Source organism: Symphalangus syndactylus, chromosome 21 (genome assembly GCF_028878055.3).
Source record: "Symphalangus syndactylus isolate Jambi chromosome 21, NHGRI_mSymSyn1-v2.1_pri, whole genome shotgun sequence".
NCBI lineage: Eukaryota > Metazoa > Chordata > Mammalia > Primates > Hylobatidae > Symphalangus > Symphalangus syndactylus.
Genome location: NC_072443.2, coordinates 53,911,019 through 53,937,926, shown reverse-complemented (window position 1 = coordinate 53,937,926; position 26,908 = coordinate 53,911,019). Strand labels below are relative to the sequence as shown.

The following is a 26,908-nucleotide window of genomic DNA, read 5'->3' as shown; positions in this document are numbered from 1 at the left end:
TCAGGCACCAATTCCCCAGGCTGCAGAAGAAGCCCCATAAGCCATCCTGTTACTCCAGATTTGCAAGCTCGGCTGGGCTCTCCATGACACCAAATGATCCTTGTCCAGTTCTAGCTTGCATGGTCAGGACTCCTGGCACTCACCTCCTTAGTCATCTCTGCTTGCAGTGACCTAAAGACAGGTCCCTCCTGCAGAAATATTCTGGGGTAGCTCCCTAAAATTTCCCCTTTTCCCTTTCCCCAACAGAGTGAACCAACGAATGAATGAATGAATGCAAAGCTAATGTAGTCCCAGATCCAGCGAGGGAGGAAGGACAGTGTGGGGATCCCAGAGCTAGGCTGCCTCAACTCAAATCCTGGGACCAAGACTGCCTGTGTGACCTTGGACAAGTTATTTACCTTCTCCGGGTCTCAGTTTTCTTCATCTACAAAATGAGAATAATAATAGCATCTGCCCCTGAGGTTGTCGCAGGGATTCAATGAGATAATGCCAATGACAGATGTCATGACTGACGCTAATGAAGCTTAGCTTCTTTGTCATGCAGGGCACGAGTCCAGGTATCTTTATGCCTCATCCTGTGCCCGTGCTTAGAAGCTAATTTTCCTAGGTCCAACCTAATCTTTTTTCACACATTGGACTCAGCTAATTCATTCACTGCTGAGTAATTTATTGTTAGAGCTAGCGGTGTTGAAGATAGAACAAAGGTTAAGATGCTTCGGGCTGGACACATAGGGGAGAGACACATTTTTAGTTTGAGGAAGCAGAAAACCATTTTCACAAGCTTAAAGGAGCCTGGGACTAAATTAAACCTCTTGACTTAATCACTGATTAAAACATTACAATAGCCGCACAGGCTACAGTTGGTGAGTCCAGCCTGTAATCATGTCCTTTTGAGGCTTCATGTTGGAAAATGACGCAGATCATTCAAAATAAGAGCATGGCTTGGTGGCTGTGCTTGGGGGAAATAATTGTCGTCTGCTTCAGAAGGTTTCCTCTCTCCCCCTTTATTTAAAGCACCTAAAAGACTTTGGATAATTAAAATCTAATAAGATATAAGAAGGAAGAAGATAATCGATCTCCCACCCAGTCCCACTCTCTTGGGACTCAACAGGGCTAAGGACAAACTGGAGGTCAAAACACTGCAAAATATGCAGTGTCATAACACAGATTGTTGGTACGCACACGCCTTCTGCTGTGAGAAAACTGGCACTGAGCAAAACTATCCTGCAAGTGATGCGTGCACAGCATTTTCAGTTTGCAAACCATTTCTACACTCTTTATCTCAAACATCCTGTGTGCCCAACTGGGTAAGAAAACCCAGGCTCAGAGGAGAGATGGGAGCTGCCAAACTAACTAAAGGAACGTAGCTGGAACTGAGTGCTAGTGGCCTTGGAGGAAATCCTGTGCTCTTTTCACCAGACTAGGATGTCCCTGCCCTCTCTTTCTTCCAGAACAAACCCAGGTCCATGTGTTTAGAGGGTGACTGGGTAAAGAACATACTGGGCTGGGCTTCAATTTTTGTACTTGGTAGAGGAAGGCAATTCCAGATAGACCCAGATGCTTGGAACACATAAAGAAAGAGGAGAGTTTGAGGAAATGGGGGGATATGTGAAAAATCATTTGCATGACAGGGGAGCATTCTGGTCAATGCAAGATTAAGTTTTTTTGTGCTTTTGCAGCCTGCAAAATGAGTGAGCCTGGGAATAAAGGGGACTCACTAGCTTGCTCCTGGTCATTTAAGTGGCTTGGGAGGTGGTTACAATCAGCTGGATGCCACTCTAGGGAGAATTTCTGACAAGGGTGAGGGTGCAAACCTGCATCGCTAAGATGGAGATGACAACCAAGGACCCTGTCAGGCATCGTGCAGAGGAAGCTAAATTCTCATGGTCTTCAGGGACATTCACATGCAACTAGAATTACTTTCTTTCTAGGTTCCCAGGATCAGAACACTCACTGGCCTCATTGCCAGGGTCCAGCTAGGCAAGAAAACCAACATTCATAGTTTAGAAGCCGTGTTTCTTCTATATAAATCCTTTCCTCGCTTTCTGAGATGAAATCAATCTACATTGTTTCCACTCGTTACAAGTAAATAATATGCCAATAATTAACTCAATGTCTTTGAGTTATTTTTTAACTGAAGGCTCCCTCACTTGCTAGCTGGAAAATGACCTCTGGCATGCCATTTAAGCAACTGAGCCTTATTTTTTTTCGTTTTTAAAAAAAGTATTATTAATACCTTTTAATGTTTCACATTTTCAGAAGATTTGTAACAAAAATACATGGAATTTAGTGTGTTTCAATAAAATGGGTAAATACAGAATCTGAACAAGACAAGTCTATAAGGTATAATCCTTCTTGTGGGGACAGAACATTCCACTCCACTAAGAAAAGAGAATCACAACATTATTAGGCCCGATTATCTCATATTGCTTACTGTTCTAATTTCAGAGACTGGCGGACTTGGAGAAATAAACAAATGAAAAATAAATAAATAAGACTGAACACAGTCAACTGCCTCAATTCCCCTCTCCTTTTCCCTTTTCCCATTTTCTCCATACAAGCCAGATGAGATGAGGATGTGATGAGCCTCATTTTTCTTCTCTCTGATATGGTGGATAATAGTTTCGCTGCTAGGATTCTTGCAAGGATTATATAATATAATCTATGCAAAGAGTCATACACATGCCCCACATGTACTAAATGCTACTGTTACAATCATTATCACTTTCGTCTTGCTGCTGTTAACAAATTGCCACAAGTTTGGTGGCTTAAAACAACACAAACGTATTCTCCTAGAGTTCTGGAAGTCAGAAGTTTGAGATGAGTGTTACAAGACTAAAATTCACCGTGTCAGCAATGCTGCATTCCTTCTGGAGACTCTGGAGGAGGGCCCATTTCTTTGCTTTTTCTAGCAGCCTCTTGCATACCTAGGCATGTGGTCCCACTCTCCCTCTTCAAAGCATCTCTGATCTCTTTCTGACTCTGGCCATCCTGTCTACCCCCTTATAAGTATGGTTTCGATGACAGGGGACCCACCTGCACAATCCAGGCTAGCTCCCCATCTCAATCGCTTTAATTTCATCATCTCTGCCAATTCTCTTTTGCTATATAAAGGTCACCATATATCCAGATTCTGGGGATTCGAAGGTAGACATCTGGGAGTGGGGGCGAGGGTGATTAGTATGTCTACCATAATCATTAACATTTTTATCAAGACTAGCTCATTTAACTCATCTAATCCTCACTAAGACCCATGAGGTAAATAAAATTTTATCCCCCTTTGGAAACTGAGGCACAGGGAAGTTAAGTAACTTGCCCAAGGTCACACAGGCAGTAAGCCGTGAAGCAGGGATTCCAACCCAGAAAGCCAGCTTTCGAGTTCACGTTTTTTGTTTTGTTTTGTTTTGTTTTGTTTTGTTTTTTTGAGACTGAGTCTCGCCCTGTTGCCCAGGCTGGAGTACAATGGCGCGATATCGACTCACTGCAACCTCCACCTCCCGGGTTCAAGCGATTCTCCTGCCTCAGCCTCCTGAGTAGCTGGGAATACAGGCACGCACCACCACGCCCGGCTAATTTTTTTTTTTTTGTATTTTCAGTAGAGACAGGGTTTCATCATGTTGGTCAGGCTGGTCCCAAACTCCCGACCTCCTGATCCAGCCGCCTCAGCCTCCCAAAGTGCTGGGATTACAGGCGTGAGTCACCGCGCCCGGCCCAGGAATTCACGTTCTTAAGAGCTGAAATATGTAAAGTGGCACATAATAAGCACTATATTAATGTTAGCTATTATTCTTGTTATTTCTACTAAGATTAATATAATAATCCTTATCTCGTACGCTCTTTTAAGAACCAACTATTTAGCGTGTGAAAAGTGCCAGGCAGCAGGTCCTCGAATTGTAGTTAAATACTTCCGATCCTCCCAATCCACCTTTCCCGAGACGCTCGAGTTCACTCACTCAACCGTCAGCCTTCCCCAAGATGGCGTTATCTTTGTTCCCAACGCCACATCCGCCCCACCCAATATGGCGTCTATCACAATCAAAAGCTTTATTCCGCCCTTCTCAAGATGGCGCCCACACCAATCTTCGTTACCTTCCGCCCTCAAGATGACCTTAGCAGTTAGCGTCAACCTTCGCACTCTCTGACCTTTCCAAAATGATGGCGAACGGAATACGCACCACACTCTGACCTTCTCAAGATGGCGTTGAGCTGACAAACTCGCGCCGCAAACTCACGCAAACTCAGTGTCGCCATCGAAGACACTTCCGGTTGCGGCGGAGGTAGGCTTACGAGGCCTGTGTAGGGTAGGAAGGGTCGTTCCTGGGCCAGGACACTCTGGCACGACCATGGACCGTAGGAAAAAGCCTTTGGACGTCACGGCCTCCTCGGTGAGTGAGGGTATGAGGTAACTCCACGGGCTCCGGGTTCACCCTCTCTCCATCAGACAAGAATGTCGACCTAGCTTGTTTCTTCACTCGGGGACCCACAGACCTGACCTTTTCCCTCAAACAGGAACCCCTGAACTGGATTTTCTTCTCCGGCGGGAATCCAGTTCAGTTTTCTTACAAGACCCTGAACAGGGCTACTCTCCTCTGACATGCGCCCGGACCAGAACCCTCGGACACGTATCTGAACCTGGTGTCTCGTGGGTCAGGAATCTCCCTACCTCCCCTCTGCCCTGCCCACAAGGACCTGCACCTCGTCAGCCTTCTCCCTTACAGTCGGGAGGAGCCCTAGCTTCTTTTTGCTATGCAGACATATCCTCTTCCTGGTTTCTCCTCCATCCAGGGACCCGCAAAGTCCTCCCAGAACTTTAGAGTGTGACATATTCTGCAGGACCCGAAAGTGCCCAGCGTACCCTCCTTGGAACTAAATAGTTCTTAATGCAGCCATAGGGAGCTGTGAGGTCTGAAAGGATGTAAGCAGTTTTATTAAATCAGCTACTCTAGAAAGAAAACTTGTTCTAAGTACACATTTTGTGCCAGCACTTTATATGCACTATCTCATTGAATCCTCCCGATGGCTTTAGGAGGTAGGCGCTATTAATATCTCCGTTTTATAGATGATGAAATTGAGGCCTAGAAAGATGAAGTAGCTTTCCCCAACTTACAGACAGAAATCTTAGTGATAGCCGGGCGTGGTGGCTCACGCCTGTAATCCCAGCACTTTGGGAGGCCGAGGCGGGCAGATCACCTGAGGTCGGGAGTTTGAGACCAGCCTGACCAACATGGAGAAACCCCGTCTCTACTAAAAATAAAAAAATTAGCTGGGCGTGGTGGCGCACACCTGTAATCCCAGCTACATGGGAGGCTGAGGCAGGAGAATCGCTTGAACCAGGGAGGCGGAGGTTGCGGTGAGCCGAGATCGTGCGTGCAATAACCTGGGCAACAAGACCGAAACTCCGTCTAGGGGGCGGGGGGCAGGGGGGGAAGAAATCTTAGTGATAGACCCTTGCTCACTCAGTGTAGTTGACTCCAAAGCTGCTGCCTTTTCATCATCAGAGCAAATTGCCCAACCTTTGATTTAATCTTGAACTTACTTCAAAGTATTAGGACACAAAGTGAGTACGAAGGAAAACATATAGGTGTCCCAATATTTGAGTACTAGTTATTATTGGTAACTAGTATTGGTTAAAATTGGTACTAGTTATTATGTTCGTTTGAAGATCAGGAACCAAAAAGCTATAAATGTTAAAGCCAACCTATACTGACAGGTTAGCAATAATTGTAATAAGAATGCTATTTGAGAATTTACAATTTTTTGAGCATCTTTTAAAGTTAAAGGCAATTGTAGACTAGGAAGATATGTGGCTGGAAAATTTGGTGTGGTTAAGTAAGCTTAAAAGAAAAAGTAGAAGTTTTTCATTTGTTTTTAAGAATTTACAGTATTAGGGTCTGCAATGAAACTGCCCTTTGCATTATTAAATGGTTACCTTTTAAATCGATTTCTTCCAAAATGGAAATTGAACTCAGCCATTTTTATATTCCTTAACAAATAAAGTGATTTTTTTAAGTATCTGATGATTAAGTCATTGGTTAAGTATCTGATTTACAAATGCCCATCCATAAAAGCAGCTTTACCTGGACCCATATAAGCAGCTGTACCTGGACCCTTAAAAAGGAAACTGTTGTTATATCCTTTTTTGCAGAGTAGCCAGGGGTGACTAATGTAGCTGAGGGAAAGGTACTAATATTCACCCAACTGCCCCACTCCCTATGCCTTGGCCTTCTTTCCTGTTCTTGAACCGTGTGATTCAGCCAAGCTTACGGTTTTTGAAATTGATTAAGTCAAATGTGGAGCTGTTATAATTCACCCAGTCTATTTTGTTTCTAGCTGTTGAAATAATGTGTCTTTAAAGGCTCTGCTCTAAGCTTTCTCTGATCACTGCTCAGAAGGAAATGCTCCCTTATCTGAACTTATGTGCTACTTTGTTCCACTCTAGAGTCATTTGTTAATTTTGCTGGTATTATAAATTACTTTCCTTGTTACATTGTAGGCTCTTTGAGGCAGAGAGTATGTCTAATTCATGTTTATGTTCTGCTCTTCAGTGTTATTTCTACAGCATTTCCCTGTAGAAATAAGTTGTGATGATTAAATGAGTGCAGTGCTAGTCAGAGAGAAGGTGCTTAATAATGCAAGTTTAATCTGAAACTAAAAGATGCAGACTTCATTAGTTGATTTTGCTTTATCACTTTCTCCTTGCCTAAGGAAAGCCTCGAGTGTTGAAAGTTAGAGTAAAAATGCATTTGCAGCAGAGGTAGAATGAAACATGACTTAGCTTAATTTGTGTACTGGATTCTACATTTAAACATTTAGTTATTTAAACATTTAGTTTTTTAGCCATATTTGTCCATTTAGCGGAACTTGAAATATTCCTTTGGAAATTATAATAATTTAGCAATCCAGTCACCTGCAAGAATTTAATATTTTTGTTTACTTACTGCTTTTATTCTAGTTGGTAGATCTTAAGGCTGAACTCTTCCGAAAGCAAGAAGAATTCAAACAAGAAAAACTTCTAAAAGATTCTGGAGTTTTTGGAAAACCAAAAACAACTAACAAGGTAAAAAATAAGATCTAATTATCTCCATGGGTTCCAAACATGGGAGAATTATACCATATTTAAGTGTTTTAAAATTGTCAGTGGTATCCGTACACATAAATATTAAGGAAAAATCTCTGTCTTGTATTTAACATCTGCATGAAATGTTATTAAAATAGAAATTAGTAAGATTAGGTAAAAGTACATAGTAATGTGCTAATTCTTTAGCACTTCTTTTGGAAAAACGTGAATTGTTTACATTTCATAAGCAGATGGAAGGTTATCTGGTTCTATAGGTGTTAGGTATCCAAATAGAGATAAACAATTAGATAATATAGGAATATAGCAGAAAATATGAGGGTGTATAAGAGCTGTGAATGATTTTTCCAGTTTTATAGGTAATAGTGTCTACTATTTGTATTACTAATTCTCTGTAATATGTACATTTTCATTAGTCTTGATTTAGGTTGTAATCATTCAGGAGATAAAAGATAGTAGGAAGTGATTCTGCACTCAAGAAGCGATATAGGCTGGGCGTGGTTCCCACGCCTCTAATCCCATCACTTTGGAAGGCCGAGGTAGGCAGATCACTTGACCCCAGGAGTTCGAGACCTGCCTGAGCAACATGGCAAAACCCCGTCTCTACAAAAAAAAATTAGTTGGTCATGGTGGTGTGCACCTGTATTCCCAGCTACTTGGGAAGCTGAGGTGGGAGGATCACTTGAGCCCAGGATGATGAGGCTGCAGTGAGCTGAGATCACACCACCACACTCCAGCCTGGGTGACAGAGTGAGATCCTGTCTCAAAAAAAAAAAAAAAAAGTTATTTATATAATTGAGGGCTCTTTTTTTAGCTCCTGCTTGCCACGTATAGTCAGTATCTTTGTAAGACACAGCTTATCTAGTTATCTCCATTGATTCATAAGAGCTCTTGATCTCCTTTGTTTTTTTTTCCTGATGCACAAGTTGAGAATTTTTGGCAATCATGTGGTTCTGTTTTGTCTTCTAAAATTATTCTCCAGAAACCAAGTATCTGGAGCAAACAGAATGTAGGCGTTTCAAATCGAGCTGAGAAGGATGCTGAACAGAAGATTGAAGAACAGAAGACTTTAGACAAAGCAAGGTAAAGTTATAAGCTCTGGTAAATATAGTTAGCTTTGAGGCTACCCAGGCAGAGAAATGGAAGTTCAAATTTTGTCCTTTTTGATTTACAAATTTTATTTTTAACATCCTTCTAGCCCAATGCTCTAAGTACTCTAAAAATAATATAATTTGCAGATATATCTGTAGTCTTATAAAAAGGTAAGACATAGTCACAGTTTGTAAGATGAAACATTCCTGCTTTCAACCTTTGTTAGACACTAAGATGATCAATACATTTTTAAGAAGTTTCCCCATGGTGTGGGCTAGGCAGGATGACATTAGAATTTAGAAACCCTAAATTTTTCCCCCACCCTTAATTTTGAAAAACTTCAAGGGTACATAGAACATTCTAATATTCTTCACCTAAATTTCCCAGTTTACATCTTGTCACATGTGCTTTCTCTGTCTCTCTCTCTTACACACACACGTGTGTGTAGAGAGACTTTGTTAAGCTTCATACTTTCTCTCTAAATCGTTCAGCATATATCTTCTGAGAACAAGGACATTTTCCTACATAACCACAATAATGCTATCATACCCAAGAAATTTAACACTGATAAATTAGTATTATCTATTTTGTGGTCCATATTCAGATTTCACCAGTTGTCCTAGTACAATTATGTACTTTATAGATTTAAAAAAAAATCTGGGATTCAAAGATTACACATTGTTTGTAGTTGTGAAATCTGTTTAGTCTTCTTTAATCTAGAACAGTTCCCTTGCCTTTTGGTTGTCTGTTATGCCATTAACGTTTTTAAAGGGTCCAGGCCAGTTATTTCTGCAGTGTACCACAACCAATTAGAGTCATATGAAATGTTTTTGGTAAGAATACTATGTAGGCAGTGGTGTGTCCTTCCCATTGAATCACATCAGGAGGCTCATAAGGTCAGTTTGAGTCATTATTGGTGGTGATAGGTTTGATTACTTGGTTAACGTATGTATGCTTGGTTTCACCACTGTAAAGGTGCCTCCCCAATTTGTAATTAATAATAATCTAAAGTGGGAAATTTGGACACTGTGTGAATATCCTCTTCACCAACTTGTTTCCATGCAATGATTTGTTATCACTGATGAGTCTTGATAGTTATCAGTTATCACATTGCTGGTTTCAGAATGATGATTTTTCTAATTCTGTCATTCCATCTTTATTATTTTTCTAAAGAAAAGACAGCATCACCCTCAGAATCCCAAGTTTTAATGTTTGGCATGACTGCTACATGTGCTTTTGGATACATGGAATAATAAAATTCTGTGGTCGCAAACAGTAGTTGCCAAGGTTGCTCAGCAATCTTGGGTCTGAAGATAGAAGGCAGAATATTAGTCCATTTGGGGACTTTTTCTTAGCATTTGACCTGTCCCCAACAGACCTCAGGCTTTACTTAAAGATATGATCAGTTTTGAGACATTTCCCACTCTTGGACATATTCTCAGAATTTTAATTTTGTCCGAAGTTACCATGATCTTTTATTATTTTGCTCTGTGTATCAAGAGTTTTTCTTGGCACTTTGCTTTTTCTATGCAGTAACTTTTGTGAAGCACTTTGGTTTTGCTGTGTTGTGGCAGTCAAGACATCTGCAGGATGTCTGTCTCCCTCCAGAGCTCAGAACACACAAGCACAGTCCCAGGCTTTTTTGAGGTAGAAGGCCTTGGGCAAGTTAGTTATCCATTAAGACTCTTTCTTTATCTATGAAGTGAGGTGTTTAATATTTAGGTTATGAAGTCCTTCAGGGAATTAAAGGAGATACATAGTGTCTGGCACTTAGAGGTTGCAGGCAATGTCCCTGCTCTCATGCTCTGAATTCCATCTTTCTCACTCAACAGAAGAAATTGTTCTTTAAAGTCACTAGTGACATCCTCATCCACTAAATCTAGCGGCCGTTTGCCTGACACCTTCCTTGATCTCGATTATCTATTTGTAGACTGTTCCTGACCCCTGAAAACTGTTCCTACACTGCACCAAGTTTCATATCCTTTTTCATGTGCTCTCGTCCCTGCCTGTTTCTATCTATATTTTGCACCATTCTCTATTTTGCTCAGCACCCTCTGCTCTACTGGTCTGTCTTTCTTGAAAATGTCAAGCTCATTCTCACTTAATCTTTCCTTTTTCTGACCTACCTCCCCTGCCCCCAGATCCTCCTGTGGTTGGCTGCTTCTTGCTGTGCAAGCTGTGGCTCAGTTGTCAGGTTCAGAGAGGTTTCCCCTGACTGCCCTCTGTCAGTCAGTGTCCTGCCCACTCACTCTAACCTGACACTTGTTGCTTCGTGTTTTGTTTGACTTTTAAATTTTTTCTAGTTTTCTTTTCATTAAAACAGTAAGATCTTCTGATGACCAGCTAGTTACATTAAGAGCCCTCCAAAATAGGGATCTTAGAAGCCTGATTTGAGTGAGCCGGTCCACCATGCACTGCATTACTGCATGTCAAGGGGCTTATCTGCTGGCATGCGTCTGTTCCCTTCACAGCTCTTCTCACAGTCTCAGGTCCTCCCTTTCATTGCTTTATTTATTGTCCTTCTCCATCTCTAGAATGGGAACTCCCAGGAAGCTGGGACTTTTTCTTGTTCCTGTGAGTCCTCAGTGCCTAAAACAGTGCTTGGCAGGTAGGAGTTATGCAATAAGTACTTGGTGAATGGATGTGTAAAATAAAAGAGGAGTGTTTCTGACATTGTGATTAAGAGTGATCATTCACAAGAGAACTCGCAGATGACCTCTTTGGGGCTTCTCTTTACCATCATTAAGTATTTCCAGAAGAAAGAATTGCTCACCCTCTCATGGTCTGTACCACTGAAAAATACATGTCATCAGAACTGTGAGCAGAGAGGCTGCTTTGTTGGAATGTTGATATTTGTTTTAAGTTGGCAGTTAAATTCAGTTGTTGAATTCTTAAGTCAGTTGATCCACTTATTCATTCATCAAATATTGATTGAGAACCTACTGTGTGCCAAGTGTTATTTTAGGCCCTGGGACCAAGTAATAAATAAGAGGACACAAGCCATGCACTCACGGAGCTTCTGTTTTCCTTGGCAGAGCAGACTTGGGGCAGGGTAGTCTGAGGGTCTCCTCAGGATGGTGTGGTCTGTGCTGATTGTGGTTGTCTTGACAGGCTGGGCCTCATGGGCAGATGGTACCTGTAAGGCAGGGAGTGTGGGGGCAACCAGGATGAACAGTTATAAGACCATTTCTGATACTTGTATTTTTTTTCTCCTAGGGAAAAATTGGAAGAAAAAGCCAAATTATATGAAAAAATGACTAAAGGAGACTTTATAGGTAAATAAAATTTTTTATTTCTACTTTATTTTCTGTAATGCATACAGCCCTTTGATATTATATTACTTGTTAAAATAACTGTAGGAGTAGAGAGAAAATTTAGACGTCAAAATTTTACTTTCTGTGGCTGCACAGAGACAAGAAAATCAGCAATAATTTACCAATTGTCTGGTGGGTGCCTGGCAGCATGTTAGGTGCCTGGAAGGGACAAACAAGTACTGGAAGCCAGATCCTCTGCCTCTGCCCTCAAGGCGGGGTCATCTGGTGGAGGAAAATGACACAGAACAAAGCAAAGTTAGGGAACAAGGTCTGAGTAGGCCACAATTAGCTACAATTACAGCTGTGCTAAAACAGGGTGGGTTGGGCTGCGTGGAATTTTGGTTCTGTCAGGTGCTAGAGTTATGTTTCTTGTTTCCCTATTTTCCCTTTATTTTCTATTTTTTTTTCTGTGTTGTGCTTATAATTGCTTTAAATCTGTTTGGGTGTAGTGGCTTATGCTTGTAATTCCAGCACTTTGGGAGGCCAAGGCAGGCAGATCACCTGATGCCAGGAGTTTGAGACCAGCCCAGGCAACATAGTGAGACTCTGTCTCTACAAAAAGTAATTTAAAAATTAGCTGGACATGGTGCTTCATGCCTATAGTGCCATTACTTAGGAGCCTGAGGCTTGAGCTCAGGAGTTTGAGGTTACAGTGAGCTGTTGATCATGCCACTGCATCCTGGGTGCAGTGAGCTATGATCCAGCCTGGGTGACAGAGTGTGACCCTGTCTCTAAAAAAAAAAAAAAAAACCCTTTTCTCATACCCCCCAGAAAAAACCCAATCCATAATTAGACAACAGTAGAAGAGATTTTATGAGGCAGTACCTATTTCATTCCCAAAAGGCAGGGAAAGTGAATATGTAATCAGGGAAGTCTCTTGGGAGAAGTTGGGCTTAGCTTTGACAAGCTGGAGAAAGGGATCCTGCAGGGGTAGATTGGTAAGCAGACCAGCCAAGGAGGGCAGGGCCAGAGGTCAACAGAGTCACCTAGCCTAGCATGGCTGGGGCCCAGGTACAGTAGGAGAGAGGCCAGGCTGGTCCTAGGTCCCTGGCCGCTTCTTCCCAGATAGCAGGGGCACTTTCGTTGTATAGCAGGAGCCCAGCACAGGAAGGTCAGACACTCAACAAAGCTAGGTACTGTGGGAGAGATTTTGCCTTCTTCCTGAAGGGGCAGCAGGATGGCCGCCTACCAGGAGGCCTCACTAGCCTATGGCCTTATAACTCAGACTGCATTTCCTCTCCATTTCAGGTATTTTGTGGTTTTTTAAAGTAAGTTTATTTTAGGCTAGGCGTGGTGGCTCACGCCTGTAATCCCAGCACTTTGGGAGGCCGAGGCGGGTGGATCACAAGGTCAGGAGTTTGAGACTAGCCCGGCCAACATGGCGAAACCCCATCTCTACTAAAAATACAAAAATTTGCCGGGCATGGTGGCAGGTGCCTGTAGTCCCAGCTACTCGGGACGCTGAGGCAGGAGAATCACTTGAACCCAGGAGGTGGAGGTTGTAGTGAGCCAAGGTAGTGCCACTGCACTCTAGCCTGGGTGACAGAGTGAGACTCAGTCTCAAAAAAAAAAAAAAAAGTTTATTTTATTAAATTCTTTTCTCTTTTGATTCAAACTTTACTTATATTGTTAATATAGAAATCAGGTCCAAAGGAGTGTGAGTGTAGAGACCTGATTTTGTCAAAGCCAGCAAGCCCACCTCCTGATAGATATGTCAGACCTGCAAGTTTGGGCAAGTTATATTTTGGAGCCTCAGTTTCTCTTCACCTTAAGGTGGGGAAAACACCACCCCTGGTAATAGGGAGCCTAATGTGGGTTCAATATAGCTTAATCTCTGTCATCAGAGAAAAAGACTCAAATGACTGTGTCCTAAATCCAGCGTTGTGAAACTTTAGGTATACATTATTTATGCTACATGAGCTATCCTGGGTTAAATTAGGTAAGTCACGGATTGTTTAACTTTCAGTGTGTGTTTTAGCTCCTCAAGCGGACCATAAGCCCTGCAGGCAGAGAGTGTCTTGCATATCTGTATATGCCCTGCAGGGCCTGGCTCCATGCCTTGCCTGGAATTGGTGTTCATTGGCTTGACAAGAACTCAGATGACTTCTTTTACCTGTATTATGACCTTTAAAACACATATCACAGCAGTATAATCAGGGTTAGTGATCCAGCCCACATGATGAGACAGATATATAACGCCTAAAGCAAGAAGTTCTACTGTCCCGATCTGATGACATGGAAAATACAGTTTTGCTTCTGTATGATGTAATTGGTTGGATGAGTTGCATAAAATCAGACTTGTGTTATCTTAAAATGACATTCTAAGATAGTTTTGCTCACTCAGGTAGTGTACTGATGAGGCGACAGAAAACTTTAGGCTTTTTCAAGATTTTTTTGTGTAGTATATGTCAGTTCCCAAGGTAGCTGTGTGTCTTTGTAAACGTTTGGGGAGTGGAGGCATTGGCTGATGACCTGTCAGGGGTGATGGGGCCACCAGGCAATGAATGTGACTGCTTCTTGTCAGTTCCATGTGTGATTTTCCTTTTTGATGTCTGAAAACTGATTTTTATGTCCTAGATGAAGAAGTGGAGGATATGTACCTTGTGGATTTCACGCAGAAGATCATAGACAAGCGCAAAGAAATGGAGGCATCTGGTGCCCATAGAGATTCTCAAAAGGCAGGAGAAAGGGACGACGATGAGGAAAACCTTCCTGAGGGAGAGAGCCCTCCTCCCCAAGACCCCAGTGAAGAATGGTTGGTAACATCATGGATTAGCTCAGAGGAACATCCTCAGACTTGCGCTGACATTTTGGGAGTGATTTTGTTGGGTTGTTATCAAGCCATTTCTCTTTATTCTTCCTGGGTGTTCTTTTGAGACTTCCCTTTAAGTTAGGTTGGATTAGGTTATTATAGTTGTAAAAACAGTAGCTCAAATGAAGACATAATTACAATAATTACATATAATTACAAATACTGACTGGGCTTCTGCTGTGTGCCCAGCCCTGTGCCAGGCTCAAGGAGACCCAGTGCCTGGCAGACTTGGCTTGCCTGGCTCACTAACATGAAACAGTGCGGGCAGAGTGCCTTCCTTTTGTACCTGTGCTGCTGCCTTACCCATGTTCTCGTTCTGACATGGTGGAGAGCTGTCATCTAGGAGAAGGAAGCTGGCAGAGGTGGCACAGTGTGTTTTACTCCGCCTGTGACATTGTTTGGCACTGTGGTGTGGACTCGTGGGCCTTGGACGGTTCCAGCTGCACCTTTTACTGGCTGTATGATCTTAATCAGGTTCCTCAGTCTTTGAGGCTCAGGATCTTCCGTTATAAAATAGAGATTATAATGCCTCATTCCCATGGCCCTTTGCTTTAACCCCCCGCTTCAATAAGTAAGTGTTCTGGGCTACACAAGAAAGTGCAGCCTGTGGAGTATAAGCAGGCATTTTGTAAACCTTTATTATTGACATTTTCCTGAATTTTGCCTATATGTAGATGAATGATAGAAGAACCAAACTCGTCTTTTCCTTAAAGAGACTTTGTATCAATAAGTAGAGAGACCAGAATGGGAATTCTGTTACAATGATTTTTTTCTACCTAAGATATTATTGTTTGGAAACTGTTCAGCAGTGCTTGAAATTGCTGAGAGCTGTACCGATGCTCTGACAATTTCCTGGGAACCCATCCTCTTGCCTTTGGGATCCTTCTTATCCTCCTTTCAAGGCTCAAATATCCTCCTCATGGTGGGCATTTGTTAGCAACTGCTCAGGACTCTTTGCAGCAGGCGTTGATCTTTTGTCAGCCTTTGGCCCTGTGGGCAGTCATTGATGAGATGAAGAGAGCAGTCCCAGCTACTGTGGATGGCAGAGAAACTGCATCTTCATTCTACTGAGGGTGTCCATGTTGGTTTAGAAATAACATTCTCATTGGGATAAAACAGGTACCTTCTTACCTACTTTCTTAAAAACTTACATCTAAATAGTTTGATACCATTTGGAGCAGGCGTCAGCCTGCAAGCTATAAGGAACCAAAACAGAAGAACATACAGTCTCTTCTTTTGGTGCCTTTTTTCATCATTTCTTTCTTCCTTTCTTCCTTTTTTATTTGTTTTTGAGGCAGGGTCTCCACACTCGGTCACCCAGGTGAGAGTGCAGTGACATGATCATGGCTCATCATAGCCTCGACCTCCTGGGCTGAAGCAATCCTCCTGCCTCAGTTTTACATTTTTTCTGTAGAAACAAGGTCTCACTATGTTGCCTAGGCTCTTCTTGAACTCCTGGGCTCGGGCAATCCTCCCGCCTGGGCCTCCCAAAGTGCTGGGATTACAGGCGTGAGCCACCATGCCTGGCCTATCATTTCTAATGTCTAAGTGATTGCTCCCTCCTCTGAAGTCAGGTGGCACTTAATATACTTCCTGCTCTTCGGGTATTACCTTTTATTTATTATTGACACATACTAGGCCTCATTATCAGAAAAAGATTTTAGCAAACTTTTGGTAGTCTTTACGTACCCAGTGTTGTTAATAAGCGTTTCATGGGTGTGTGCCTTAACTTCCCCAGACCCTTGGAAGATGGCATGGCTGTTAGCCCTCTTGTATTACTCTCCTTGCCTGAGGAAAGCTTTGTGTGCCTGCAGGGGTTTGCTCAGTGAGTGATTGCTGATTAGATGGAGCCGTGGCTGACTACTGTCTTGCCACTTCTATTTAATGGGATCTGTATGTTTTGGAGGCCTTCTCCAGAAACAGAATGGTCTATGATTGCTTTTCATAGCAGAAATCTCATCTCCTTTGAAAGGTCTAATGTCTTTTTAAAAATTTTTGCTTATTAATGCCTGTGTGATTACAAGCAATTTGCCAGTGATTTGAAGAGTTTGGAGGGCAATTGAAGGTGTCACATGCCACCATATGGTGAAGGAAGACGCTCTGCAAGCAGTTCTGACACATTTTTTTGTTTTGAAATTAAGCTCCAGAATTGTAATTGCTTGTAAAATCCTTTTGATAGTTAAATTCCAGGTGGTAGAAAATCTTTCCATAAAGATACTGTAAATAATTACACAGACCATCTGGCTAGATGGTTTTCTACCCCCATCCATTTGGGGGGAAAAAAGAGGAAGAAAGAAACTGCTTGCTGCAGTTGGAGGTTTTATTTCTTGTGATAATCAACTTCAGTACTAGAGTAAACACTCAGTTTTTAAATCACAACTAACAACTGAAATCAGCATTGCTTGAGAGGAAAAAAAATTGCTAACAAAAGCAAAGCCACATACCTGCTGAATCTGACCTTGAATTGGTCTGCCAGCCAGTACTTATTGGACCTTACTATGTATTTGGTACCCTGCTAAAGGCTCTAGGAGATTCTCTGCCCATAATTTAAAAAGTAAAATATCTGTTGCGTCATAATACAAATGAGATGTTTTTCATGAAAATCTGCCCATATTTTCTATTGTAGGAAGTCAGAATATTTCACTTTGCCTTGCTATCTGCCTGGCTTAGCTGTCTGACTACTGTCTAGTTTGAGCAAAGATGAGAAGAGAGGTATGGTGTTTGGCTTCCTCCTAATTAAGAAGAGTCCAACTCTGAAAAATACTGTGCATTTCTTACATTACGAGATTGCTAATACATTGGGTAGAATTATACCAATTAGAGGAAATAAGAGAAAGAATAAAAAGTCAGACTTGAAGACTGTGAGGAAATGAGCAAGTTAAGAATCTCAGGCACAAGGCAAAGTTATTAAGATACTGATAAAATGTCTGGAATTTTCTCAACTAGATTAAGTTCGTAGATGCTGCAGCAAAATTCTATGTGGGTGATTTATCTGTGAAATCAAAGACATAAATGATCAAAATTACTATTAACAGTTTCTAAAACTAATATTTAGTAAGGGGCACAATGAGCTTATTGTGTGTCAGCTTTAAAAAGCATATTCCTATCAGTGGTAGTGGTCTCTGAGGTTGAGGGCTTTTCTTGGTAGTGCGGCCTATCTTCCCCCTTCACTGTTCACCTACTCCCTGACTTAGGGGCTTGTACATGTGTACAAGTCCTTCTTCACATCTTTTTGCTTTCATTTCAGGGTGGATTATGTGGACTCTTTGGGGCGTTCCCGGCGCTGTATGAGAAAGGATTTGCCAGATCTGCTGGAGATGGATAAAAATCTTCAGGGGAGACTGTAAGTGTGTGTGGTATGCAGAGCTCTGCCAAGGTCTGAAATGCAGCCACAGGGATTGTTTTGTGAGGGGAGGCTGTTTTATAATTAATGATCTCTGTTGCTCCAGTAAGGAGATATTGATTGATTGATTGATTGAAGCACTTTTTAGTGGTTAGCATGCACGTACACACATAATCCACACTTGGGGAACAACGTGACTGGTGGATGAGTAGAGCTGTCTCTTTCACTTGGAAAGATGTCTGACTACAGAGTAACAGAATAAGCCCAAACCAAACCAGCAAACCAGCCTTTGTGGAGAAAAGTGGTTTGAGAATATACACTTGATTATCCCACAAACAAGTGGCTCCAGGGAGAGAACTTAATTCACTTTTTCTTTATGTATCGTTGCATTTTTGAAGTAAGGGCCTTATAACTGGATTTTTCAGCAGGGCCTAAGACCTAAGAGATAACTCTAAAACTTAAGACCTAAGAGGTAACTCTAAAACATAAGACCTAAGAGATAACTCTGAAACATCCAGGGGAATAAATTCCTCTTACCACAGGAACTTTTATGTGGAAAGTGTTGGGAGAAACTCCACCTTGTCCAAGTCCTGCAGGTTCAGGCATCCAGCAGGTAGCCTTTGGCTTGTCATAAGAAAGGGAAAATGCAGGCCGGGCGCCGTGGCTCACGCCTGTAATCCCAGCACTTTGGGAGGCCAAGGTGGGCGGATCACAAGGTCAGGAGATCGAGATCATCCTGGCAACACAGTGAAACCCCGTCTCTACTGAAAATACAAAAAAAAAATTTAGCCGGGCGTGGTGGCAGTCGCCTGTAGTCCCAGCTACTCAGGAGGCTGAGGCAGGAGAATGGCGTGAACCCAGGAGGCGGAGCCTGCAGTGAGCCAAGATGACGCCACTGCACTCCAGCCTGAGCTACAGAGCGAGACTCCGTCTCAAAAAAAAAAAAAAAAGGGAGAATGGAAACCTTGAGCCTCTCAGGGCCCGGCCGTCTGCAAGGACAGGAAACACCACTCAGGCCACAGTGTTAAGCAGTTTTCATGTCCCTGGATGAGAGACCATCCACAGGAGGAGACCCAGAGTTCCTCTTCCCTGCCTGGGCCACCTCCCATCTGGTCAGCCCAGGACCTGGGTGGAAGGAAAGTTTTTTGTCTTGAGTGCTCAGGCAAGATTCCGTCATGCTAACGTAACAAGTCTGGTGCTTGAGTAAGAAGGGTGAAGGCTGGCTGGGCGCAGTGGCTCACTCCTGTAATCCCAGCACTTTGAGAGGCCAAGGCAGGCGGATCACCTGAGATCAGGAGTTCAAAACCAGCCTAGCCAACGTGGTGAAACCCTGTCTCTACTAAAAATACAAAAATTAGCCAGATGTGGTGGTGGGTGCCTATAATCCCAGCTACTTGGGAGGCTGAGGCAGGAGAATCTCTTTAACCTGGGAAGCGGAGGTTGCAGTGAGCCAAGATCGTGCCACTGCACTCCAGCCTGGGCGACAGAGTAAGACTAGTCTCAAAAAAAAAAAAAAAAAGGCGAAGGCCGTTTTATTGATTTTCCAGCAGTCTTGTGGGTCAAAAGCCTCTGTAGTTCCCTGTTTTCTTTATCAAATAGTATTACTTATCCATGATGCAACTGACAGTACTTAAACACTGATATCTCAATCCTTATCTGAAGATAGTTTTTGCTCTGTTTTCCTGCTAGTTTTATTAGTCCTGCTAATGAAAAAACCCTATTATCTGAAGATATGAGAAAAGAACTTCAGCGCCAACAATGGGAGGAAGAAGAAAGAGAGGCCCTGAAGAGGCCCATGGGGCCCATACATTATGAAGACATTCGGGAAAATGGTATGACTATTTTCTTGCAGCTTTGCAAATCTTATTTTTAATCTTAAACTGATGGCAAACATAAAGGGAAGTATTCATAAAGCAATAGCTTTTACATGGAAATTAAAGATCCTGCTTTGGAAATAGAAAATATCTCCTTTGTTCCCTTAATAGCCTTAAAATACTCACATTGGGAATATCTTCCTGACAGAGGGTCTGGTAATCCAAGAGATTGTTCTCCGAGAGAAGTGGAGACAGCCCATGGCTGAAAGCAAATGAACCCTTGTTATGCTTCCCTTGGCAAACAGGACGAAAACCTGGTCTAATTTTTGTGTTTCTTTGGTTTTTTGTTTCTTCACTTAGCTGTTTTCTTTTTCTTTTTAAAATTTGTGCCAAATATCACTGTGTTTCTTTTTGCTTTGGTAGGAAATGTGGCTTGAGTGTAGTTGAATGATCAGGACAGTCTAATCTTTTGGGTAATTTGTACTTCTTTCAGAGGCCCGGCAACTTGGCGTTGGGTATTTTGCTTTTGCCCGAGACAAAGAGTTGAGAAACAAGCAGATGAAAACCTTAGAGATGCTGCGTGAACAGGTACAGATAAATCCCAAGTGACTGTGAGGAAAGATGTGAGCGCTTGGTTTCTTGCTGGACCATACTGCAGAAAAACCTAGTAAATTAGTTAGAAATTAAAATTGATATTCAGAATTGCATAAAGGTATTTGCCATACTATTTTTGTGTTTCAGATTTTATAACTGCTCACAAGTAACCTGTGTAACTTTGATGTTTTAAATCTGGTGCCAAATGTGGTACTTTTGGAGTGGCTTGGATGGGAAAATAGAATACTTAAGGGATTAAGGTGTAGTACGGAATGGGTTGGTTTTCTTGAGTGTTAAGGCTTGCAAGATGCTCTGTGAACTCTTATGAAGCTTTGTAAGACATCAGAGGGTTCGTACAAGAGTACTTCATAGGGCTTCATTGTAAGGATCTCAAGGATAGCTTCTTAGAGGTGGCCTGAAGATCAATTAACTAGTCTATTTTTAGAAGAAAATTTCATCTTTTTGAACAGGAATATTGCAAATTTGGCTTCAAGCAAATAATTTTCTGATTTTCTGTTCAGACAACAGATCAGAGAACAAAACGAGAAAACATAAAGGAAAAGCGAAAGGCTATCTTAGAGGCAAGACTTGCCAAACTTCGACAAAAAAAGATGAAAAAATCAAAAGAAGGTGGAGCAGAAGAAGAAAATAGAGGTATATTATGACTATGTTGCTGAACTTCAAAAGGGAAAATTTTATTTCCATTGATGTCTTGCTAATAGGGTTGGCAATGTGAAAATTAGCCATTTAATTTTATATTTAAGGAAACAGTATACCTTTGAGGTACTGGCAGGAGCAATTTTTATAACCAAGGTGATACAGAATGACATTCAATATTTTTAGGCTATAGATGAGGATATGAAGCAACAATACATTGTGTTGCATCTTAGAATGGCGTAGTCTTGTAATTGAGACTTAGTAAAGAAATATTTTGAGATAAAGTTTAGTTTTGCATATATATGTTTTAGACTTAAATTTTTTGCTATTGGTTACTTTAAAGAAATTTATATTCATAAAGTTACATAGTAAAATAATATAGAAATACAGATATCGACAGCTTGCCAAAGCTTACCAAAGAACTGTGCTCCAGAAGTTGGTGATGTGGAACTTGGAGCATGGTTCCCCTTGGAAACACTATTAAATGCTATGTCAGAATAGCTTATTGCATGAGTTGTGGTAGTATAGGCTAAATTGCCATCAATCTAGAGACTCCTACATAGAATGGCTCAAATAAAATAGAGATCTGTTTCTCTACTTAACAGCTTGGAGGTAGGTGGGTGAGTGGGTATCCAGGGCAGGTGAGTAGCTCTGCCCTGGATGGTCATCTAGTCCCAGGCTTCCTCCAGTCTTGCTGTTTCTGCCATTTCCTAGAGTATTTTTCTCTTCTGCACAGTCAAAGCTTGCTCCCCTGCTCACCTGTTCATGATCCAGCCTAGGGGTAGGCAGGGAGACTGGGAAGGGGAGCTACCTTCCTTTTTAGAGATGTGAGTGGGAAGTTACATACAACCTATGCATTTACATCCCGCTGGCCAGAGCTCAGTCCTGTGGGCCACACCTCACTATAGGAGAAGCTGGGAAATGGCCTCTCCAGCAAGGTGGCCACATGCTCAGCTGAAACCTGGGGGCATTCTGTTACTCAAAGGAAAAGGGGGAGTGTGGGTATGAAGGGACCTACGGCTCTCCAGCTCTCACAAAGCTTATGTGAAGCCATGGGCCATTTCCTAACGTCTGAACAAAACAGACCAGAAACATTTAGGAATTTGAAAACCATCTGTTTAGTTTCAGATAAATGCTCACTCTATAACATGTTAAGCTGTGCAGATTGTTTCTCTAATTTTGCTCCATCTCCTGAACATGTGTCATGTCCAGAAAATGTGAAGTGCCACCACAGTGTTTTTTAAAAATCCATTTTTCTTTTACATTTTAAAAATGTGACCAAAATTGAGCAGCCTACACCAGACCCCAGCTCTTCATCCCCTTGGCTCTGCTTGCTTCGCCTGAGATTGTGATGTTGGTTGAGTGATTTGGGGATTTCTGTTCCTGCAATTGCCAGTTTGGAGAAGCAGAGTGGCATAGTGAGGGGCACAGAGACTAAAATCCGTCCAGCCCAGCCCAGGACTCCAGCCCGTATCACTTTCTACCTGTGTACCATTTCTGAGCTTAATTTTCCCCCTCTATAAAATGGGGATAATATGGAAATACTGAATTTATTAGGATTGTTAAAAGAATTAAATGACCTGTTGTATACAAAAGACTTAATCCACTGCCTGGGACATGTTAGGTACTTCATAAATACTGATGGTTACTTTAATTTCAGGATAAGCATGTTCTGTATTTTTAAAAATAGCTTTAGGCTTTATTATAACAGTGTCTTATTCTCTTACAAAAAATAGATGGAGATGTTATTGGGCCTTTGCCACCGGAGCCAGAGGCTGTGCCAACTCCACGTCCTGCTGCCCAGAGTAGCAAAGTAGAAGTCATTGTCCAGGAGAGGAAGGACACCAAGCCCGGAGTGCCACACATCCGGGAGTGGGACCGTGGAAAAGGTAAGGGAGGTGGGCTCTGAGGTGTAAGAACTCTCCAGTGAATGGAAAATGGTTTTTTTTCCAGAAGCACTTGGGGTAAGTTTTAACTTCGTGCTGCCTTGTGTGGTTTTACAGCTTTGGAATGCCATTTCACAGGACCTGCCTTTAAAGTATTATGAAAGTTTGGTGTTCTCATGTGCTCTGTTTTTAGCAGGCTCTTTTATGTTCAGTTGAAAATGGTCTACATGCCAGTGTACTAACCTGGATTCACACATGCTTCCGTTGAGGAATTTCCCTGGGCATTTTTTCTATAAATTCTCCAGAGTGTCCACAGCAGCCTCTCTTTGGAAGACTATGGTTTATGCCTCTTTGAAAAAGATCATTTCAGTAGAACATTAGCCCATGCTGTCTGAGCTGATAAGATCCAAAGCTAAAGTAAGAGAAATGCAAGAGCCACTGTTAGAAATAGAGGTGAAATACCAGACAAGGTTGGGCAGGTCCCTTTTGTGTCTCCCAAAACTCAATAAAAGACAAAATTTGTATTTTGGTATGAAATACCTACAATGTCATGTCAAGCAGATAATTTGTCTGTATTTCTCTTTTTCTGTATTTCCCCATCTAGAGGTAGTCACTCCCTTTTCTTAGCCTGGTCTTTTATACTCGTTGTAGGTATTACTTATACCTTGTAATATAGTTTTGCTGTTGCCATTCTTATTCTTTGGATAATTTGTGGTGGCTTTTAAGAAATATATGAAACAATTAGATAATAGTAACAATAAATTCAACTGATTCGTTAATCAGTTCTAATAACTTTCTTATTTTTACCAGAATTTTCCTTTGGATACTGGTCGAAGAGGCAGTCAGATCTCCGGGCTGAGAGAGATCCTGAGTTTGCCCCACCGTCAGATTACTTTGTGGGTCAGAAGAGAACTGGTTTTTCCAGCAGCCAGGCATGGAGCAGGCCTGGGCCAGCACAGAGTGACCTAGGGCAGTGCCCTGACCAGAGCCACGGACCTAGCCCTGAATATACGTCACCCACTCCTGCCCCCGACAACCCACCACAAGCCCCCACGGTTACTTTCAAAACTCTGGATGACATGATTTCCTATTACAAACAAGTGACATGATCTTTCAAAGCACGCTGACTTGGGTTTGTACTTTGACAGTGCCTTTCTCTCCCAGAGAGGGAGAAATAACTTTAGGAACTGAATTGTACCTTTGTCCTGTCCTTTCCCTAGGAGGCACAGACTTCAGGTTGGATTTGTCAGCAAGGAGGAAAGTTATGGAAACTTTGGCCACTTGGCTGTTCATTTTATTCTAAGTGGGATAGGGACATACCTACCAGGATTTACATGTGAACTGCGATAGAATAGAAGTATTTATTCTGTAAAATTTGACACTGAGATGTGCTTATAACCCTATCTGTTTCATATCTACTCCCACAACTTACTCATATTTAAGGGTTCTTTTCCATTCCTTTTGCAAATACTAGCATGCAGGTGTCTTTATTCCAAGGGTTCAGCTTCCAGATCAGCCGATGGACCATAGGTGAGGAGGAATTTCTCCCTGTCAGCAGTGGCAAACTGCATGGGAGGCAAAATGCTCTGTTCTCCAAGACGACCCGGAAGTAATCACATAGGAAATGATAAGGAAGACCAGGAGGAGCTCTTCATAGTCCAGAAAGGTAGAAGTGGGAGTCGTTTACTTACTTTTACTGTCATACCATGCTGTTACCTACACTCCTGTGTGCAGTGGGCATTCAGTAAATGTGTGTTGAAGGACTAGGACATACGTGGAGGCCGCTGGACCTGGTCAGAGACTGATGCGCCTTAGTGGCAATGGTTAGAGCTTTTCAGCGCATCCCACCTCCCTGTCGCCCCCATGCTTGGCTTCCCCACATTCAGGAGCCTGACTTGGATCAGACTTGGGGCTGCACAGTGGAGCAGGTGGGTTCCCATGTCATTAGTAATAAGGAGAGGGTTGGGGGTGGGCAGGGCTCTAGAAAGTCAGCAGGGTGCCTGGGCACCCACCCCATCCTCTACCTACCACACCTCAGAGGGTTCCTACAGCTGCAGACAAGCAGTTGAGAGTTGATGACCAGGCCCGTAGGGCTCCCACAGCTGGTTCCCAGGCCAGTGAGTGCTGTGAGAATGTGGTAGCACAAGTCCTTGATGTTCTCTGAAGAGTGGGAAGGAGAGAGTGAGTGAAGTAGCCTGTCCCCTGCGGATCCTCTGCGATGGCATTGTCTCTGTTCCCGCAGTGCTGCAGTGTGGAAGGGAGTGCCCCATCCTCATTACAGATAACACACTGGAGTGTGGAGGGGTTGATGACTTGTGCAGGGTCATATGGTACCTAAGGGGCAGATCTCAGACTTAAACACAATTGAGGTCTAACCCCTAGACAGTCTTCTTAGTGCCTTCTGCTCTCAGTCTTGTTGCCCTAGTATCAAGCAATCTTAGACAAACATCCTGAATTCTTACAAACTTACCTCTAAACTCCGAGGATAAAGTTGCCAGTCCTATTAATGGTCAGCCTAATCATTCTGTCAGCCTAATCGGGTAATTGCTTTTTTTTTAATAAATACACATAAAAACCAACTAACCCAGCTGCCTTTTTTGCAGAAATTGACAAGCTAATCTTAAAATTCACATGGAAATGCAAGGAACCCAGAATAGTCAAAACAATCTAGAGAAAAAACAAAGAGAACTCACACTTCCTGATTTCAAGACTGACCACAAAGCTACAATAATCTACACAGTGTGGTAGCGGCATAAGAATAGACACATAGATCAGTGGAATAGAAGCGAGAGTCCAGAAATAAAACATATATCTGTGGTCAGTTGATTTTTGACAGTGGTGCCAGGACCATCCAGTGGGGAAAGAACAGTCTTTTCAACAAATGGTTCTGGGACAAGTGAATATTACATGCAAAAGAATGGATTTGGACTTCTGCCTCACACCACATACAAAAAATCAACTCACAATGAATCAAAGACCTAAATGTAAGAGCTAAAACTACAAAACCTACTGAAACAGCTTGTAGGATAAAGAGGGAGGAGACAAAAAGAAAAATTGGAATACTAAAAAGAAAAATAGAATTATTAGACATGCTAGAATCATAGGAAAAATAGAAAAAAGAAAGGGTAGAAAACAGCTGGGTGCGGTGGCTCACGCCTGTAATCCCAGCACTTTGAGAGGCCAAAGCAGGCAGATCACGAGGTCAGGAGATCGAGACGATCCTGGCTAACATGGTGAAACCCGGTCTCTACTAAAAATACAAAAAATTAGCCGGGCATGGTGGCAGGCACCTGTAGTTCCAGCTACTCGGGGGGCTGAGGCAGGAGAATGGCATGAACCCAGGAGGCGGAGCTTTCAGTGAGCCAAGATGGCACCACTGCACCCTAGCCTGGGCGACAAGAGCAAGACTGCGTCTCAAAAAAAAAAAAATGAATAGACAAAGAAAGATGGAAAGAGGATGTGTGTGTAACGCAGAGCAGGACTCGAGGCTGACTGTGGAGTAGAAAGGAGAAGGGAGACAGGGCCAAGGCAGGCAGCAGGAAGAGCTGTAGGTGTGGGAGCCAGCATCACAAAGGTTCCATCCCACGTGACCACATCCATGCCTGCAGCATCCGGGTGGACGGCGAAGCAGTTGTGCTCGTTGGCTCATGGTCACTGTTATCTAATAACTGTGAGTCACATTTCCTCTGGGATTTCAAAAACGAAATAAACCTATTTATAATCCCCTCTTAACAGTATAATTTAGTTCAGTGTTTTGTGAGCCCTTTTCTGTTTCAGATCCAGTTCTTTGAGTATTGACACACCATCACAATCTTACTGTGTGACATGGGCCTGTCTTGTACCAGTGTATCCAGCAGATGGCATTAGAATTCTTAGATGTCAGCTCCATACTCAAAACAGCACCCTCCAACAGAAATAAAAAATAAACCTGTGGCACATGCCTGTAATCCCAGCTACTTGGGAGGCTGAGGCAGGAGAATCACTTGAACCCGGGAGGCAGAGGTTGCAGTGAGCTGAGATCGCGCCATTGCACTCCAGCCTGGGCAACAAGAGCGAAACTCCGTCTCAAAATAAAAAAAAATAAGCCCAGAGTGTCATTTTCAATTTTCTAGCAACCATATTTAAAAAGTGAAATTATAATATATTTTATTTAACTCAGCATATCCAAAATATTTCAACATGTACTCAATATATGCAAATTATTAGTGAGATCTAAAATTATTCTTTTTCACGCTAAGAATTCAAAACTCACTGTGTATCCGGTTGTAGCATATCTCAATTTGGATGCTAATGTTTCACCAGGAATACTTGATCTGTATTT

At 42.4% G+C, this 26,908-nt stretch overlaps 1 protein-coding gene and 1 long non-coding RNA gene across 4 annotated transcripts; one reads left to right on the top strand and one right to left on the bottom strand.

Moving 5' to 3' along the window:
- The first annotated feature begins 4,076 nt into the window (after positions 1–4,076).
- CCDC174 (coiled-coil domain containing 174) lies at positions 4,077–26,032 on the top strand. Of its 2 annotated transcripts, XM_055259375.2 has the most exons (11): positions 4,077–4,385; positions 6,953–7,057; positions 8,058–8,158; positions 11,384–11,442; positions 14,059–14,236; positions 17,541–17,636; positions 19,326–19,468; positions 19,944–20,038; positions 20,566–20,698; positions 22,438–22,590; positions 23,398–26,032. In XM_055259375.2, the coding sequence occupies exons 1-11, from the start codon at positions 4,344–4,346 to the stop codon at positions 23,694–23,696; spliced, it is 1,404 nt and encodes a 467-aa protein (XP_055115350.1). In that variant the 5' UTR covers positions 4,077–4,343; the 3' UTR covers positions 23,697–26,032. The 2 variants fall into 2 exon arrangements, with proteins under 2 accessions (XP_055115350.1, XP_055115351.1); XM_055259376.2 differs by lacking the exons at positions 19,944–20,038; positions 20,566–20,698 and having other exon boundaries at positions 4,179–4,385; positions 23,398–23,708.
- LOC134735423 (uncharacterized) lies at positions 11,154–24,141 on the bottom strand. Of its 2 annotated transcripts, none has more exons than XR_010118525.1 (4): positions 24,020–24,141; positions 23,132–23,305; positions 22,831–22,999; positions 11,154–11,303 (listed from the first exon to the last, which is right to left on the bottom strand). It is a non-coding gene; the product is annotated as an uncharacterized lncRNA (long non-coding RNA). The 2 variants fall into 2 exon arrangements; XR_010118524.1 differs by lacking the exon at positions 11,154–11,303 and adding an exon at positions 19,979–20,114.
- Positions 26,033–26,908: the final 876 nt, after the last annotated feature.

What these genes read in the sequence shown, in the direction of transcription:
- CCDC174 (XM_055259375.2), top strand. Translation starts at nt 4,344, where the DNA reads ATGGACCGTAGGAAAAAGCCTTTGGACGTCACGGCCTCCTCG. An exon ending in TGAAGACATTCGGGAAAATG is followed by an intron (nt 19,469 to 19,943) that starts GTATGACTATTT and finishes TACTTCTTTCAG; the next exon opens with AGGCCCGGCAACTTGGCGTT. An exon ending in TAGAGATGCTGCGTGAACAG is followed by an intron (nt 20,039 to 20,565) that starts GTACAGATAAAT and finishes TTTTCTGTTCAG; the next exon opens with ACAACAGATCAGAGAACAAA.